The 19273-nt window shown below is 38.7% G+C and overlaps 3 protein-coding genes across 9 annotated transcripts in view; 1 reads left to right on the forward strand and 2 right to left on the reverse strand.

The window, feature by feature from the left end:
- The window catches only part of LOC309501214 (G-protein-signaling modulator 2-like), a 159780-nt gene that overhangs the window by 24125 nt on the left and 116382 nt on the right, over nt 1–19273 (forward strand). The gene's annotated exons all lie outside the window — the stretch shown is intronic.
- Nucleotides 329–2260, reverse strand: LOC309500500 (NACHT, LRR and PYD domains-containing protein 1 homolog; the record flags this gene model as incomplete). The annotated part of the gene is given in 5 exon segments (XM_082172108.1): nt 329–407; nt 485–562; nt 1064–1675; nt 1677–1804; nt 1807–2260. Coding segments are annotated over 5 exon segments (1308 nt in total). The 5' UTR covers nt 2218–2260.
- On the reverse strand, nt 2429–17555 carry LOC309501199 (uncharacterized protein; the record flags this gene model as incomplete). 7 transcript variants are annotated; one of them, XR_014206778.1, is made up of 6 exons in its annotated part: nt 2429–3450; nt 4328–4415; nt 4764–4820; nt 5286–5851; nt 16676–16735; nt 16961–17551. XR_014206778.1 is itself a non-coding variant. In XM_082173278.1 (5 exons), the coding sequence occupies 5 exons, from the start codon at nt 5481–5483 to the stop codon at nt 3389–3391; spliced, it is 444 nt and encodes a 147-aa protein (XP_082029404.1). In that variant the 3' UTR covers nt 2429–3388. The 7 variants fall into 7 exon arrangements, 2 of the variants coding, with proteins under 2 accessions (XP_082029404.1, XP_082029403.1); XR_014206779.1 differs by lacking the exon at nt 4764–4820 and having other exon boundaries at nt 16961–17550; XR_014206780.1 differs by having other exon boundaries at nt 4328–4820; nt 16961–17548.

Consider the following 19273-nt stretch of genomic DNA (forward strand, 5'->3'; position numbering starts at 1 on the left):
CAGTGTCTCGTTTCATCAGAAGTAGGCTAGGCTACGCCATATTCTACTATTAAGCAGTTCTCCAAGTTAGTTCCCCCTTGCATTTCCGCCCTCGAAAACGAAAGCAGTTTTTAGTAGGCTAGTCTACTATTATCAATCATAATATTTTCTAATTATATACATCATAGAAACAGACAATATGACCTTGCATAATGAGCTTTGTAAATCTAAATCACACAGGGAGAAGCAGGAACATTTGATAACAGCATCATACACTCACCATGAATATACTCTGAAATATAAATTATACCATCTTGATAAGAAAGATTACAGTATGTGCAATAGATTCTTACAAGACATCTCCACAAGTGACTGACCGATCAAGCGTCCATCTGAGACTCTCAGCACTGTATTCATCCTCTTGAACTCTACCAAGTCAGAAGAACAGATAACTTGTTTAAACAACTAGTCATTTAAAATGGCAATGATTATGAAAGTAATTTACTTCAGTTCTCTCAAGATTTTTGATTCCCCGAGAATCTGGATCAAATCTCCAACTTCTGACAAATGCTCCACTGAAAACCTTAAGTCAAAAACAAAAATCATCTATAATGTTAAATGTGTTACTGAATGTTTTATTAAAAGTAAGCCATGACATATTCGTGATATATGGGCCACATAAAAGTATGGCGAATATATGACAAATAAAAGTGTCCATGAAGAAAAGTAAAATTACGGAGCCCCGCACATGACATGCAGAAGAAAAAAAAAAAATAGTAGGCTAAATCGTGCGATTTACTATTTATTCTTGCATGTCATGTGCAGGGCTTCATAAAAATGTTTTATAAAATCTAGTTAAAAATGCATGTGGATAGAAAATGTCATCACTCTATTCATGTTTATTTCATTTGTTTTTTTCATTAATTTGTCTGAATTAATTAATTATCCATAAAAATGTAAAGTAAAAAATAACATTTTCTTGAATACAAGTGTGTGTGCACTTGAATCCTAATAATTACTTGAAAAATATATAAAATTAAACAATTTATCTAAATTAACAACAACAATCATGCATGACACTGACCTCAGAGTCTCACACATACAGAGTGCTGGCTGAAGAATCTTGAGTTTATCAGCTGTTAAATCACAATACATGAGGTTCAGTTCTCTGATGTGTGGACAGAACTGAAGACAGTACAGCAGCGCCCAACAGTCTGTGCTCCTCAGAGAAATACAAGACAGATCCATGAAGCTGTGAGTTTCCAGAGCTTTCCTGACACACTCCTCATCCTGGAGCTCATACAGACAGTGGAGACCAAATAACTCAAATCCATACTGGCGTGTCATTGCATGAATCCTTTTTATCAGCTTTTTTTTCAGTTCTCTTTTCTTTAGTTTTATGTTGTGAGGAACAGTCCAATTTATATTTTCAAAGAGTTGGCTGCTCACCTTCTCGTTGTAGAGACCACAGAGAAACATCATGACTGAAGGGATGGGATTTGATAGTCTACCTCGGAATATTGGAGATGATCTGTAAATTATAGCTTCTGATTCCATCAAGTAAAACAGCTCACTGACTTTCCAACAAGACTCTTCTTCATCCAGCAAGACATAATAAAGAGCAGTGAAGAACTCCTGAAAGCTGAAATGGATAAACTTGAAAAATGGTTCATGTTTTTCTTTTCCTTTAAGATCAAAAAAAGACTTGCTGATTTTGTATTCCTCTCTCTGCCAGCTGACCCAGACTCCTAAGCATGGTGAGGACAGACTGACTCTGGCCATGATGCTTCAGTAGAGTGGACACAAAGTGAACATATATGGAAGTGCCGTGGTTTTCTTTAGTTCTGCCATCACATGATCACCATCTGTATTGTGCTTCTCCAGACAAAAACAGACCATCCAACACAGCAAAGGCACAGAGCAAGTCGTCAGGAGGCCTTCATTTGCTTTCACACTCTCATATGTTTTCTTGAAGAGTTGCTCATCCTGAAAGAATTTGTGGAAGTACTCCTGCACCCCTTTCTCAGAGAAGCCCACAATCTCAATGATACGCTGAGGTCCTTTGAGGAGATTGCTTAATTCTGCGGCAGCTGTATATCTAGTGGTGACAATCACAGATGACCCCAACAGTAAGAGATCCCTCAGTAAGCAATTAAGGATGTCCATAGTTGGGGCTTTCTGGTATGGATCAGTAGGCGATAATATTTGAATGTGTGGATTAAATGAGAACTCATCCATTCCATCAATGAGGAAGAGAACTTTCTCTGGTGTTAACTCTAGTATCTGTCAAGTCAAGTCAAGTCAAGTTTATTTGTATAGCGCTTTTCACAATACAGATTGTATCAAAGCAGCTTCACAGTATTAAATTAAAATAATACAACAAAGTTTGTTTCAAGAGGAATTTATTGATTGATAAAATTAAATTAAATATCCCCAAAATATCTGTGAGATCTGATCTGATGTTAAACTGCAACTCCAGCTCAAGAGCTCAATCAAGCTCATCTCCTCAGAAATACACTTCAGCTCGTCACTCTTCAACCGAAAAACCACATCAAAGTTTTCAGAGTAAAGTTTTCCAGATGCCCAGTCCAACATGATCTTCTGTAACGTGAAGGATTTACCTCTTCCAGAATCACCACAGAGAATCACAGTTTTCGGTGTGTTTCCGTCACTGTCGGGACTGAACAGCTGGTCTATTCTGATGCTGTGATTCTTGTCATTTGATAACAGTTGAGTTGATGTTTTTGTTCCAGAAGCGTGAGCAGACCTCACATAATCTTGACAGTATTTCTCAGTCTGCTCTTTGCTCCTCTGAATGATCACTGGTTCAGTGTAACGGACGGCCAGTTCCACGTTCAAAGTTATATATTGTCACAAACTTTAATATGTTAAATCTGTTCATGCTTTCATCAACAGCCGGGTGGATTGTTGTCATGGACTCCTCACTGGCCTTCCCAAAAAGACCATAAGACAGTTTATGCAGAATGCGGCTGCCAAGATTCTGAACAGAACCAGAAGATAGGAACATATCACATCAATCCTCCAGTCTTTACATTGAAAGTGAAAAGTGAAAGTGACACGTGATGGCCAAGTATGGTAACCCATTCACATTTAGGATTGATTTTAAAGTATTATTACTGGTATTTAAATCACTCAATGGCCTATTGTAGATATGCTCACTGAATATAAACCTAACAGACCACTTAGATCATTAGGATCACATCAGCTAGAAATACTAAGGGTTCACTCAAAGTCCGCTTTTTGTCCACTTGAGAAGTTTATCTATGCATCATCTTTTTACTCTTTTAATTCCCTGTATAACTGTTTTAATTTTCCTTGCTTTATTTTGTGATTATTTTGATTCCTTTCTGTGTAAAGTACTTTGAATGACCATAGTGTATGAAATGTGCTATATAAATAAACTTGCCTTAATGAATGAAGGCTTGTCTTTTGGACCCATGATTCTATAAGCTACAGAAAACGTGAAACAAAAACAAGTTTAAAATAATAAAAACAAAAATTACAAACAAGGAGCTGTAATCATGAAATGCATTAGAAGTTAAAATAACGTGCTGAAAAATACCTTTAGGCTATCCCTTTAATAAAAATATTAAAACCTAAGAATGCTATAGGCATCTAGTCAAGGTAAAATATATGCATATGAACCTGTTTAAAATTGTAGTTTTGGTTATTTACAGGTCATAGAGGACATGCATATAAAATCCATGACTTTGTTGTGCATCTGTTGTATGATTTGTTGCATATCCCTTTTTACACCCGTTAATAAGCACAATTCTCAATTAATACAAAAACACTTTGTTAACAGGAACTTTTGACACAACAGTGGCACAACTAAATGACATGTTGTAAATAACACTTTCATCATTGGTTAATCGTGGTATAGCTGTAATCATTAATAAAGGCTACACTCTAAAAATAATCTGTAAACATAGGGCAGAATGTACCGTATTAATTTGACAGAATTTTCCCTGTTTATTTTTTAGAGGTGTTTTACCTGCATTTTGAATTTTGAACTTCATTGTATTGTGTTTTAGGGTTAACGGAAATGTCCGTAAAATTACTGCATAATGTCCTGGTAATTTTCTGCCAGTTATCTGTTTTTTTTTACAGAATTCTTTGTGTGTGTGTGTGTGTGTGTGTGTGTGTGTGTGTGTGTGTGTGTGTGTGTGTGTGTGTGTGTGTGTGTGTATGATGAACTGTGCATCCCTAATGTCATTTCTGTTTTTATACAGTATAACATAATGCAAGACTCATTTTGTAACAGTGAACATTATGTAGGGCCTACCACAACGTAACAGTAAGTAAAATGATCTATTCTGTTTATTACCTGTTAAGTTATCACCGATTTTTTCCAATTCAATTACTAATTCATCAATTCTGCTCTGGTCTGCAGGTACCAAGTCTGCAGAGAGAGACTGGAAACATGAAGAAAAATACTTCAGCACAATTTTCTTTCTTTTTTAAATAAAGGTTTTCCAGAGATTAAAAACAGAGCTTGGGATGGTTCATAAAGAGCACATTTACTGTGTCTGTTTGCATGCAGTGAGATTCACCATTATCTAATAAGAGCAGCACAATACTCAGCATCGTCTTACAACATTCCTAACAACACTGAAAAGCTCTCATTTGGAGTCTTAGGGGACATATTCCTCGAGTCTAGTGGCTCAAATTAATAATCAATTAACCATAAGAATACGTTTTTTCACTGACTGACTGGATTTTAGTCTGCAGCAACTCTTTCATTAGAAGGTTTTAAAACTCACCTTGCCAGAAACACCACACTTGCGCTCAACATAGTTTTTCAAGATTGTCACTCCAACCTAATACCCAATACCAATATATTTTAAGTGGTGCACGAGTTTGTTAAAAAATATTAAAAGTTATTTTCATACAATAGAATTCAAATAGTCCACATTCACACTGCAATTTTGAAATTACTTCAATTCTGTACACAAACCTCAGCAACATTGAATCCGTTTAAAATATTCAGTGCCGACTGAAATGAACAAATAATTGTTAATCACATGATAAAACATAAAAAGTAAAAAATAATAATTGGAATTTTGATTCAAAAAGGAGGAAGCAATGCTAATATTATTTAGGCTAATATTAAGATTCACATAATATGCTTCTGGTCTGAAATATGCTTTTTACTTTGTCAATAAAATTAAAGTATCAGTTTTTGTTCAGTGTTTGATGTTTATAATGTACGCATACAAAACATGTTTCTTGTTGTTTTGACGTGTTTAGGCGTTACTGTTAGCATTAGCATAACCCCAACTTACCTGGTTCTCACCCCTCTCTGCTTCAGCTGATACAGTCTTGTGGATTTTGTGCTTGCCCATTATACACAGGTAACAGATATACTGCAGGTCAGTCAGACAGAAATATTCCAGCGGTTTATTATGTTGAGGGCAGATCATCTCCTGCAGTCGTTCATTGGCATCTGTTATTTCGTGTCTCATCTTGAAAGAAACAGTCATGTTCTTTGAGGTGAATTTGACAGTAAGATTTCAGACACTCCAGACAAGACTTGATGGCTTTGTTTTTGTCCCCAGTACAGACGTCACACTCACACCAAACAGTACGAGTAGCTTGTAGTTTTGTCGTCTTGAGTTTCTCCAGCACTTGCATGGTGTTTTCCCCTAAAACAGGTCTTGGAGTGAAGGTCTGTCTGCACTGAGGGCAGCTGTAGTCTCCCGTCTGATCTTCTTTATTCCAGTAGTCTGTAATACAGCGCATACAGTAACTGTGTCCACAGGGAATGGTCACTGGTTCCTTCAGTAGATCCAGACAGATTGGACAGATGACCTGATCCTCAGCCACAGAAATACTGGCCTCTGCCATTTTTCTGCAAACACAAATGCACACAACAGCCTAAACAGCGAAACAGTCAAACATTCCAGAGAGAGACACAACAGCTCAATGACACTGTTTCTCTAGTTTCTCTATCTACTGAGAAGTTGAAATTATTGAGATGTGGGCAAAGGGCAAATTCCAAACGCCCATTTCATGCTCATTCACCATGATCAGTGTTTCCTAGTTGGGCTCTTGCATCTTGATTGTTTTGTTAGTTTTTCTCTGGCTGCTTTAATGTGTTCAGAAAACACATTTACTGTGTCAGAGGAATCTGAGACAGAATAACATCAGGTGATGTTGTCTGTTAATTAATGTCATTGTGAAGTGGTCTGATTCATTGTTTATATCAGTTCTCACTGATAAGTGAGTTATGTTATTCATTTGTTTAAATATTGTGCTGCTGTGATACTACTATGATAATCAGACATTCTGAAAAATTATTAAACTATATTGTGAGCATGAAGTCATAAATTGGTGTGTTATTTAGACACTCACAGACATCAACAATCAGCATATGAAAGACAACAATGCCAGCACACCAAACTCATTCATGGCTCCCAGCATGCATTGCAGCATGAATACATTATGTAGCTGAATTATTTTACTCTTTAGACATAAATCATTTTTGCTGGGTCACCATTGTTGAGGTTTGCATGATGAGTGATTGTCTAAGTGTGTCTCAACATTTACACAAGAAGGTTGTAGTGTTTTTGGAAGATTTCACACAGATCTCTTCAGTGCTACAAGTGCTCTTTCTATCACAACACCTTTTTTATACATTAATGCTTCAACTTCAATTATTTAAACCATGGGCGTAGGTTTAGGGGGGGACGCTAGGTACTAGTCCCAATCAATATTTTGAGATGACAAATTTGTCCCCACCAATATTTAGCAAGCTCCTTTGAACTGCTATTTGGATCTTTGCGCTGCTATTTGGATCGATTCCAACGGCCAAAACAACGACAGTACAAGAAACGCCGTAATTTGATTGGCGGCGGTGTATCTGACAGGCTACACGCGCGGGCCGGGACTACTTTTGTGCTTGCACTGGCAGCGAGCGGGTGGGTGTGTGTGTGTGTGTGTGTGTGTGTGTGTGTGTGTGTGTGTGCGCGCGCGCGTCGACGACGGTAAGTTAGCAGGGCTGTCTCTCTGCCACATACAAAGGCCAGAGTAATATTCCGTTTTTTGCCACTTTTTGTACTTTGTAGATAGATCAGCTATGCCACCCAAGAAGAAGAAAGGGGACATACGAAGTTTTTTATTAAGCAGAGTGTAAGTAGGCAAAATAACTAGCCACACAAATAAACTAGCAGTAGTAGTGACTGACCAGGCTTTCAAATGCAGATTCTACTGTGGAAAATAGTATTGATTGGTGATAGTATGTGTTACCATGTTGTTACAGTTAAACCTAGCAGCAGCAATCTTTCAACTAAGGTTAAGAGTAGGCTATTGATTAGGCTGTGCAGCACTGATAGACTCATAGAAGTCGCGCTATCATGATAGAATGCTACGTTAGCAAGTCACTGAATGTTAATTAGCTGACCTTAACTTAGAATCTTGCAGTCAACATAAACAGTGGATCTGAGACATTTTTCGTTTCTACATTCTATTTATGTCATGCATTTGTGAGTGAGTGTAGCCTAAGAATTTAATATTTAAGAATAGAATATATCAATAGAATTTGATATATAATAGTAGATACAATTTTAGTATTAATGGAATACTGTAATCATGGATAATAATAATAATAATAGATAATAATAATGGATTTGTTGTGTTGAATGCATACTATGATACGTGTGTATTTTATTCATTTGTTCATGTTCATTATTTAATTACATATAGAAAACTCATTCCAGGGGGAGGGGGAGGGGGATGTCCCCACCAAAGCTGAGGCCAAACCTACGCCCTTGATTTAAACCAGTCATAAAACTAAAGCACTAATTTGATATTCAATAAAAAACATATCAGTCTGCTTTTTGAACTTTCTCAAGCAATACATAAATGTTTGCATAAAACACTCAAATCAAGGATCAAGAGGACCAACTAAAGCACACACTGATTACCATCATGGTGACTTCTAACGAAAACCTTTATCTCAGTAAGAATATTTGTAAGTTTGAAAGAAATAAAGTCAACTGGTTAGCAATAAGTGAAACTGGTAAAACTATTTGTGGAGATGTTTAATCATCCTCTGTTGAGACCTTGAGAGATTTAATGTTTTCTTTTATCTTCAGTTGATTTCATCATCAAGGCTGTGGCTGGAAGTCAGTTATTCCCGGTCTTGCTGTTTCTCTTTCCTTCAGTGATTCTGCTTGTTAACAGCTGGTGTTCAAATGTTTCAGGCAAATCATACTAACTGTTACAGTCACCAGCTGGAGTGCCCGTGAGAGCCAGCAGAAGGCACTCCACATCAGACTATTATCATTCCCTCACTGACTCCATTCCCCATAATCCTTTGCCCAGACTAATCAGCCATGATCACATCCACCTGTCATTACCTTGTTTAGCTCACCTCAAATAAGCCTGGTTTTCTCATTCATTCACTGTGAAGTCTTGTTTAGTGTTTGTACTGCAATTCTGAGCGTTCTGTCTGTTATTCCCGTTTCTTGGTTTTGATCTCTGCCTGTCCTTGGATTTTCCCTTTTCAACCTTCGTGTCTAGAGCAATTTGTGACACTAGCCTTCAAATGATGTTCATTGGAATGTTGTTGGAATGTTACAAATAGTGATGGAAAAATTTGGCTTACTGAACCCCGGAGACCTCGCAGCCCATTGCTTCAGCCAAAGGTTCATTACTCGAAGCTTCATTCAGCATTGCTCACTAGTGACACCTAGCTACTGTGAAAAGAAATAGCAGTAAAATGAATTAATTCTGAACCAGTGTCGTCCCCGATAAATAAACTTTATTTATTTTCTTCTCACTGTTAATGTCTGTAACCTTTAAAAAAAGACCTGAGCAGACATTTGTCCATTGCCTGGGTATAATATAAAATATGTATCTTTCTCTGTCTGAATTTACTTGTGCAGAGACAACTGTCACACACACACACACACAGTTAATTAATTATTCATAAATTGTTTGGATAGTGACAGTATGAACAACAAAAGTGACACTGTGTTGAGTGCAGTGATTATGGTGTAGGGAGTGTAGTAAAGTAAACTGCAACAGCATAGTCTGGGGTGGGAAAATTTGTTTCTGGGGGGGTTTGTGCAGTGAACTGTTACTAGTTTTAGTGCAGTGTTGTGCTTACGGGACTGGGGATATAGACTGCAACACTGCAGTTTGGGGTGGGTGAAGAAAGGATTACAATAGATTTTTCTTGAGAAACAGAATTATTTCAAGTGTGTTGTGGTTTAGACGATTCCACTTCTCTGACAAAATCTCTCCAGCCTTGGAAAAGATCCTTTCACAAGGAACAGAGGATGCAGGGGAACATGCCAGTGCCAGCTGGTATAAATGAGGATACTGATGCTTCTGCTGAGCCCAGACAGGGGAGGATTTCCTCTTTCTTGCTGGCTCCATTTCCAGGAAAAAGGAAGAGGTCACAAAAGTAAACAAATCCAAAAGGGCAATCCAAATCAAAAAGCAATCCAGTCCAGATCCAAAAATCCAAATCAATCCAAATAATATTATCTAATTCATATAACAAGACTATAGCCTAATGTAGCTACTATAATTAATAATAACAATATACTATAACTATTCTAACCTGATAATGCAATAATATACATCCCTAATACATATATGACACAATAACGACAATGACAATGATAGTTATCTGACTCTCTGACACTACTACAACTGCTTCTACTACTGCTGACAACACCCTCAAGGTGGCGCGAGTTTCGAACCCGCTTTTTCCGGAAGCGACACTCAGACCGAACCGATGACGTATCCACACAAACCAAGGCCTCGTTTGTCATTAGTCACGTGATTTTCACGTTAACAACAAAGCCTCGAATCGCGGCTTCATCTGGCACGCCCATTTTTTCTCGACACAAGCTCAGACGCCTCGGTTCAAATGTCACATCACTAGTTACAAATCAACGTTCCAAGTAAAAATGAAGTTTTACTTTTTAATGTTTCCATAACCAAAAGTGAACGTTTGGAAAACAAAAAATGTTGGCTGGGGATACAAACGAAACTTACCGAGCCAACAGACCCGTTTCCAGAATCAAATTATCGAGTGTAGGCTACTTCTTAAAGGGATACTCCACTTTTTTTGGAAATAGGCTCATTTTACAACTCCCCCAGAGTTAAACAGTTGAGTTTTACCGTTTTCAAATCCATTCAGCCGATCTCCGGGTCTGGGGGTCCCACTTTTAACATAGCTTAGCATAATGAATTGAACCGGACAAGACCGTTAGCATCTCTCTTAAAAAAATGAACAAAGAGTTTCGATATTTTTCCTATTTAAAACTTGACTCTTCTGTAGTTACATCGTGTACTAAGACCGACAGAAAATGAAAAGTTGTGATTTTCTAGGCTGATATGGCTAGGAACTATACTCTCATTCCTGCGTAATAATCAAGAAACTTTGCTGCAGTACCATGGGTGAAGCAGGCGTAATGATATGACGCAGCACCTGAAAATAGTCCCCAGCTCAGTAGCCTATTATCAGGCAGCATGCGCTGCGTCATATCATTACGCCTGCTTCACCCATGGTACTGCAGCAAAGTTTCTTGATTATTACGCAGGAATGAGAATATAGTTCCTAGCCATATCAGCCTAGAAAATCACAACTTTTCATTTTCCGTCGGTCTAAGTACACGATGTAACTACAGAAGAGTCAAGTTTTGTTCAATTTCTCATTAATGCAATTATCTAATCAACCAAACACATGGCAGTTGCTTCAATGCATTTAGGGGTGTGGTCCTGGTCAAGACAATCTCCTGAACTCCAAACTGAATGTCAGAATGGGAAAGAAAGGTGATTTAAGCAATTTTGAGCGTGGCATGGTTGTTGGTGCCAGACGGGCCGGTCTGAGTATTTCACAATCTGCTCAGTTACTGGGATTTTCACGCACAACCATTTCTAGGGTTTACAAAGAATGGTGTGAAAAGGGAAAAACATCCAGTATGCGGCAGTCCTGTGGGCGAAAATGCCTTGTTGATGCTAGAGGTCAGAGGAGAATGGGCCGACTGATTCAAGCTGATAGAAGAGCAACTTTGACTGAAATAACTACTCGTTACAACCGAGGTATGCAGCAAAGCATTTGTGAAGCCACAACACGCACAACCTTGAGGTGGATGGGCTACAACAGCAGAAGACCCCACCGGGTACCACTCATCTCCACTACAAATAGGAAAAAGAGGCTACAATTTGCACGAGCTCACCAAAATTGGACAGTTGAAGACTGGAAAAATGTTGCCTGGTCTGATGAGTCTCGATTTCTGTTGAGACATTCAGATGGTAGAGTCAGAATTTGGCGTAAACAGAATGAGAACATGGATCCATCATGCCTTGTTACCACTGTGCAGGCTAGTGGTGGTGGTGTAATGGTGTGGGGGATGTTTTCTTGGCACACTTTAGGCCCCTTAGTGCCAATTGGGCATCGTTTAAATGCCACGGCCTACCTGAGCATTGTTTCTGACCATGTCCATCCCTTTATGACCACCATGTACCCATCCTCTGATGGCTACTTCCAGCGGGATAATGCACCATGTCACAAAGCTCGAATCATTTCAAATTGGTTTCTTGAACATGACAATGAGTTCACTGTACTAAAATGGCCCCCACAGTCACCAGATCTCAACCCAATAGAGCATCTTTGGGATGTGGTGGAACGGGAGCTTCGTGCCCTGGATGTGCATCCCACAAATCTCCATCAACTGCAAGATGCTATCCTATCAATATGGGCCAACATTTCTAAAGAATGCTTTCAGCACCTTGTTGAATCAATGCAACGTAGAATTAAGGCAGTTCTGAAGGCGAAAGGGGGTCAAACACAGTATTAGTATGGTGTTCCTAATAATCCTTTAGGTGAGTGTATATTAGGGGTTGCACGACTACTGATTTCTGCTAGTCGATTTCTTATCAAAACAATACTCGAGTTACTCGACTACTCGTGGTTCATGCTACTGTAAATGAAAACCGTTCTTGCCTTTCATTTCAGACGTCTGCTTCTAGGGGCCGTTCACATATCGCGTCTTTTTCGCGCTCAAGGTCGTTATTTCAAATGTAGGCGCGTGGCGAGCGCGCTCATAATGGAAGCAACGTGGTGTGCTAGTTTTTCCAGGCGGGTTTTTCCTTCTCATCTCCAGAAATAAAAGCTAATGCAAGGGCTAGAAATCAATTAATCCTTTGCTGATTGTTAAAAAGGCCCATTGTAAATTTTGTATTGAGTGTGAGACTTGCTCTGGCAATCAGCCAATCTCAGAGCACGCTGTCAAAGCAGCAACGTGAAGACACTAGGCTCCGCCCATCTCCAGCAGGTGGCATTGATTAGCATTTGTAGTAAATAGCTCTGCATGGGATGAGTGTAGCAAACAGACTCTATGCTTTCTTGCCATTGATGTGTGCGTGTGCGTGTGCGTGTGCGTATATAATACAAGTAAGTTGGTTTATGTATTTCAACTCATGTTGACTGTTGGATGAAATGTGTTTGTTTGTTTGGTGCTGTTTTGTCTGCTCCTTGTTTGGGGATGCTTCACATAGAAGTAGGGATTCATTTGTGTTCACATGATGTTGCTTATGTTTCATGGAAGCATTTCTGCTACATCTCATTGTATGTATTTATCTTGTTATTGAATTGTTTTTGTTTTGTTACATTTTTACATTTACATTTATTCATTTAGCTGACGCTTTTATTCAAAGCGACTTACAATTGCTATATATGTCAGAGGTCGCACGCCTCTGGAGCAACTAGGGGTTAAGTGTCTTGCTCAGGGACACATTGGTGTCTCACAGTGGATTCGAACCCGGGTCTCTCACACCAAAGGCATGTGTCTTATCCATTGCGCCACCACCACCCGTTATGTTATGTTATGTTATATTGATATATATATATATATATATATTGTATGCTTTGTTTTAGACCACAGCCATACTCATGGCCTCACGAATGTACTCATCTGCACTTATGTGCTAAACCTTTATTGAAGCATATGGAATTGTTGTGGAGAAAATAAAGCTGCAAAGAAAACTTTCTGCTGCTTCTTCATGTCTCTAACCGGACATCTGTGGTGAACTAGTCCCCCACTCGCAACCCCAAACTGATTGATAGTCAACAGTTTTCTATATGGTCCTTCGAGCCGGAGCAAGAGTTTTCCACAGTTATGGAGAAGCAGATATCAGCTGAAGTCCCTATTGTGCGGCCCAGGAGACAATCATCTTTTCCAGCACATTTGCAGGATTATGATTTGACTGGTTATAACCTACATAGATCCTTATCACCACCCAACTATTCTCACAAATCTTCTTGTGCTGCATCTGTCGACGAGGATGTCAGGATGGACACCCCACAGGCACCAGCACATGATAGTGATTATCACAGTCCACAATGGTGGTATGTAACGGATCAATGGGACCAGCAAATGGAAGCCCTGCGGGATGAGAATGCTGATTTAAGGAAACTCCACCGAGACCTGATTGTCACGGTTCAGCAGCTGAATGAGGAAAGAGATGATCTTAAGCAGGCCAAAACTAAGTTCACATCACAGATGCCTCAATTGGAAGAAGAGGTGAAAGAATTGCTAAGTTGGCGAAATCAGCAGTCACAATTTCCTCCGATATTATCTCCACTTCCTGTATCTGGTTCATCAAAGACCCAAGACCGCTCTAGACCAGTACCAGCCCCACGAAGGTCCAGAGTAATTGAGCCGGTATCAAATGCAAAAAATGCCCAGGCATCTTATGAAGCATAATGGAATTGTTGTGGAGAAAATAAAGCTGCAAAGAAAACTTTCTGCTGCTTCTTCATGTCTCTAACCGGACATCTGTGGTGAACTAGTCCCCCACTGGCAACCCCAAACTGATTGATAGTCAACAGTTTTCTATACTGATACTTCTTCGTCGTCATCATCATGGAGAGCGCAGTTCACGGTTGCATAGCAACGACAGACGCCATGGGAGCGCAAGCGCTTGTAGGAGACAGCGGCCGCGCTTTCCACACGTTTTTAGACGCAATATGTGAACGGCCTCATGCAGAGTTGGCCAATTACAATATTTTTGTCATCCTTGATGAAATACTTCCACACATCTGACGTGTGGTGTCTGTTGGTGACGTTCGCCATTTTTAATTAATTTATGGTTAATGGACGCTCGAGTAGTCGATTGTTTCCGACAGCGTCGACCAGTGGTTGAAGTAGTCGATCTATCGACTACTCGACTAGTCTATGCAAGCCCTAGTGTATATATATATATATACACATGTATGTGTGTGTGTGTGTCATGCATGCATATATATATATATATATATATATATATATATATATATATATATATATATATAATATATATGTTAGACTGGAGAAATGGATAACTTCTAATAAAGAACAGAAATTACATTACATTAAATCTCAGTTGGAAACATAATGTCACGTTTCTCCATACTTTTAAACAAAACATTTAGTAATTACAAAATAATAATTTACCACATAGCTTACACCATTTATAGAGGCAGACAAGATTATCTTTTCAGGAGTAGGCAATTTATTTTCACTGTTAAAGCTACACTGTGTAATTTTTTTTTTTTTGATTCTTAGCAAAAAACACTTAGTTCTTTCAAAAATATATGTGCTCATTAATGTATATTTACTTCTTTCAAGCAATAAAGTATTCTCGTAAGTTTATAATCTGCCATTGAAAGTACATACGGGTGAGGGGTTCGAATGCCGGTCGCCATGTTGCCCCTCCATCTTGAAACTACATTAGCCAAAGAGGGACATACCTGTAAATTCAAGCTTCGCCTTTCGCGCTTTACACTCAGTGACACAGAGACGAATGCGAGGGGGAGATTACTCACGACTGCCGGCAGATTTGAAAGATTGCTGATGAAGGATCACGCCTATTTTCGAGGACATGTAGCAGAGTCGCCAAGGAAGCGAAAGAGAGAATTAAAACGTCAACGCGACAGGCAAATCAGCAAGACCAAAGTCAATATTGGAGTAACTTTTCCCAGATGGAAAGGGCTCATGAGGAGCAAAGCTTTTAAAACGGACGCCGAAGTTGCTTGCTTTCTTCTCGACAGGTAATCCAGCCTATTTGTGTAAATTCGAAGTTTTATAGTTGCTTGTCTAACCATAGCATGGTTGTGCATAACACCAGAACAACCTCTAGTATAACTTGCGTTACTTTTCCTCACGTCAATGGTGAAAAAGTATTGTTTACCTTGTAACATAAATTTGTGCTGCGACGGATCACAGGTGATAGTTTTAAAGGCGCAATTGGACGAAGTCGAACTGGAAGCCATGTTAATCTTGGAATAATATGGCCACCGTAGGAGTTAAAACGCCCTCGAAATTGAAAGGAACAGAAACTAATATTCACTGGGTAGTCATATACAATTTCACCGCTAGATGGGGGAAAATATCACACAGTGTAGCTTTAAATGAAAAATGCTGCCCGATCCACAGGCTTGTAATTCACATACAACTGTTCCTTTAAGAAATACGGCCAAAAGCACCGAGGGGGAGGGGTTAACAACCATCCAACATTTTTTAAGGTGGAACGAATAGTTCGACGAGAATAAGGAGCTGGCGAAAAAGGAGCTGGAGTCAGCCTCGTAGATTATACAGCGTACATACAGAGCCCGTCTACGGAGAGCCTTGGCACTTCCTATTAGCCCCATTGTATCGATCTTGGTTGCAGTTCCGTTAGAATTCCACTGGAGGTGATCGCGGGCGAGTGCAGACTGAATGGGAGTCTATCGGGCTATACGGCTAAATTTGTCTTTCACCCGATTGCCGTTGAGAAATCTCCGATTTTATTGTAGGTTTTGCAAGTTCAACATGGGTTATAGGTCGAAAGTTGAATGAACGAGTGCTTATGTCCTTTCGATTTCTTACAGGTTGAGTTGTTGTTGCCCATAACACGCTAGCATTCTGCTAATGAACGCTGATTGGTCAGTGAAGGACTGATTACGACCAGAGATACCGCTTGATGGCATCATGGCATCCGAAGCGGGACCAGAAACAAACAAAACAAAAACTCTTCTAGCAAGTGTATTTACCTATGTCAGCTGTGTTGTCGATGCTTAGAGAGAAAAGAAAGTGCAGAGCGCGAAAGCACCAATGCGACTGAAGGATTGCCGTAAAGCAGTATCTCTGGTCGTACGATATGTATGACGTCATTGACATTTTAAAAGACTTTTTAAAGCAAATAAGTGACTCTAAAAAATCTAACACCCAGCAGTGTGTAATTTCTTTGCATCTCCTTTCGAATACAACATTCAAATTACTAGACAAAAAATTATATCCTGAGAAAAGTGTATTTTGAGGGGTATAGCGCCATAGACCTCCATTCATTCTGCACTCGCCTGCGAGCGCCCCCGCATGGACAGAGACGTGTTACTGCAGCCAGTCCAGAAACCGGAAGTAACCAGAGAGTGCCAATTCTCTTCCTATTAGACATTCTCTGGTACATATAAATACACAACATAAGATTGGCCCCTGTGCGTAAGACGTCATGTCACTGCTTATTGCTACGTGCCCTTTTGTGCACCCCAGTTGAAAAAAATCCAAGAATAACCCCTCATACTTTTGCTCTTTTTTGCCTATTCCGTTACTCCTTTACTGGCTGCTTGGTTGCTACTTTAAGCTTGCTCAAGTCTACGAAGTGAACATTGATAATGATGACAACAGGGTAAACTCACTTTTATGTCTGGCTACTTGGGTACCAGGATCAGGAGACTTCTGTTTCCTGCTGTAAAGACCTGTTAAAATCAACCACATGTCGACAGATCATAAATTATACCCACACATGTAGGCTACTACTGATCTTACAAACGACCTTACAATTAAACAAACTACAATTAAACTACTGATCTTACAATTAAACAAATGCACTGTTTGTTTAATTGTACAAAATAGAGATTTGTATGTGTTTCAACCTATTTGAGTTTGTCAAGTAGGTTAATCAGATCGCACATCTCACTTACCAAAGCTGCTCATCGTGTCGGACAACAGACCTTGATCCGGGAATTAATGCCCCAATATAGCTTAATCACGGCTAAGTTCTTTTTCTTTCTTCGCTTGCATTAAAGCATAATAAAGGCATATGATCACAGTGGATATGTTTGCAAAAGGTCTGCAATTCTGCACTCTAGTAAAGTTGTGTCACGTAGTTGTACATAGGCTATATCAACTATACAAAAGATCTCTTTAAATTAAGCAGCTTTACCTTATTAAACATGAAAAACAGTGTCAGTGTCTCGTTTCATCAGAAGTAGGCTACAACGTCATATTCTACTATTAAGCAGCTCTCCAAGTTCGTTCCCCCTTGCATTTCCGCCCTCGAAAACGAAAGCAGTTTTCAATGTAGCCTGTAGCCTAAATGACGTGAAGTGTGCTGTGCCTGTGTCATGTTTTAAATGATTAGCTATTGATTTGCCAGAGGCAGGGCCATAGCACAAGATCCCGGGCCCAATGCATAGGCAGTCCTGATGGGCCCCCATGTTCCTCAACTTTCTTTGAGAAATACATTTCTACAGCAGAAGTAAGCGCTTCACCAGATGCTCAACAAACTAACATTAACAAAATGCGTGCAGATGGACTATTTGGCGCATTAGCAAGAGGTGGGACCGTGAGACCTTAGATAGTCTTTACTTTTTTGTATGTAAATGTAGTCAGTCAATCAACCAAGTTATTCAGCCAATACACTAACTTTACATTTCATCTGACATTCATTAGGAAATTTAATTAGGAAATGAATTAGGAAATGGAAAATATCCAAGTAAAACTATTCTAGACTTTTTGAGGGCCCTCTCTCCCCTTGGGGCCCTGGTAATCAGTACTAGTTTTACCCTCAGTCCTACATTCCTGTTCCTTACAAACCAACTAGGTTATTTTGATATGGTACATTTGACCTGTCCAGCCATTTATGTTAAACCACAAGGCAAAATATAATGGAAACCATAAACAAACTAAACACAAATTTGACCATGTTGAATATTCAGCAATAAAGGGCAATTGAAATAAACACTTACAGTTATCTGACATCATTCTTCTTATGATCATCCTCCATCAAAATCTAAAAGAAGAATAAATTATATTTTGTGTCTATCTTGATGAAAGAGTACAGAGCTTTGGACAAATTAGAGAAGAGAAAGGAGGAAGTAAGACCACGATTTATTGTTAACTCCCAGTTAACCAGTCAAAAAAATTAAAAAAAAATTAAAAAAGAATATATACAATAATATTTAACTATTATTTACTCCATTTTTTTTTGGTGAAACATTTTTAAAGTTTAGTAAATTAAAAGTAAAATTTAGTAAATTTTAAAGCTGTGAAATCAATGAAATATACTGTATGAATTGAGTAAATGCAAGTAAAAAAATTAAGTAAATCTGAGTAACTGCATCTGGTACATTAACAAATAAAATTGAGTAGAAATAATTTAACATTTAAACGTTTAAAAAACAATATTTATGAGTAATATTAACTGTTTTTATTTGAGTCATATTTTTTTTTTCTCTAAACTTTGTAAAATAGTAGCCTATTCCATACAACCACCAATATACATTACATTGGCCAATATTGTCGATAAGCAATACAGCACATTTTACACAGTTTTTAACCTGTATGCAATATTGCCTACATTTAAACTCATTTAACAAACATTTTAGAAGTAAAAATGAAACATTTAAACATTCAGGTAGCCTAATTCAAGTGTAATCAACTAGTATGTTATTAAATATCCACCGGATCAGCATTGGTTCTCGTGCCGGACTCGAGCTCTGCGGTGAACTTCGAACTTTAGACCGCTGTCCTGCATTTCACTCATAGCCGAAAGATACTGCGAGCGACTGACTCCATATAACCTGCCAAATTGTGCCAATAAACAAAAAGTGACAGTTCTGAGGACATTTTATCATCCAAATTAATTATATTCATTATCATTAGGAATAAAGTCGTGTGTTTATGCATGTTTCAATCACGTGAAAAGACAGGTGCGACTCTCGTTTAGGTGTCGAATTACACCTCTGTGTTGTTTTGCATTAAATAAAATGATTTAAAGCACTGTAATGATTTTATAGATACAATAAAACATACACAAATCTGAATTTCACAGAGGAGATGCACCAATTCTGCGACGCTGAGAAGAGAAGAAGTGTTCTGGACTGGAGAGAATTCAAACAGCCCACGTCAGAGGGCGTGGGAGGGGTGCATTGTATTAAGAGTGTTAAATATATTAATAATATTGATTTGATATTGATATTTTTGTTTCTTGAAACAGATCAGTTTAATTCAAC

Source organism: Leuciscus leuciscus, assembly GCF_965113295.1.
Source record: "Leuciscus leuciscus genome assembly, chromosome: 6".
In the NCBI taxonomy this organism is placed as follows: Eukaryota; Metazoa; Chordata; class Actinopteri; order Cypriniformes; family Leuciscidae; genus Leuciscus; species Leuciscus leuciscus.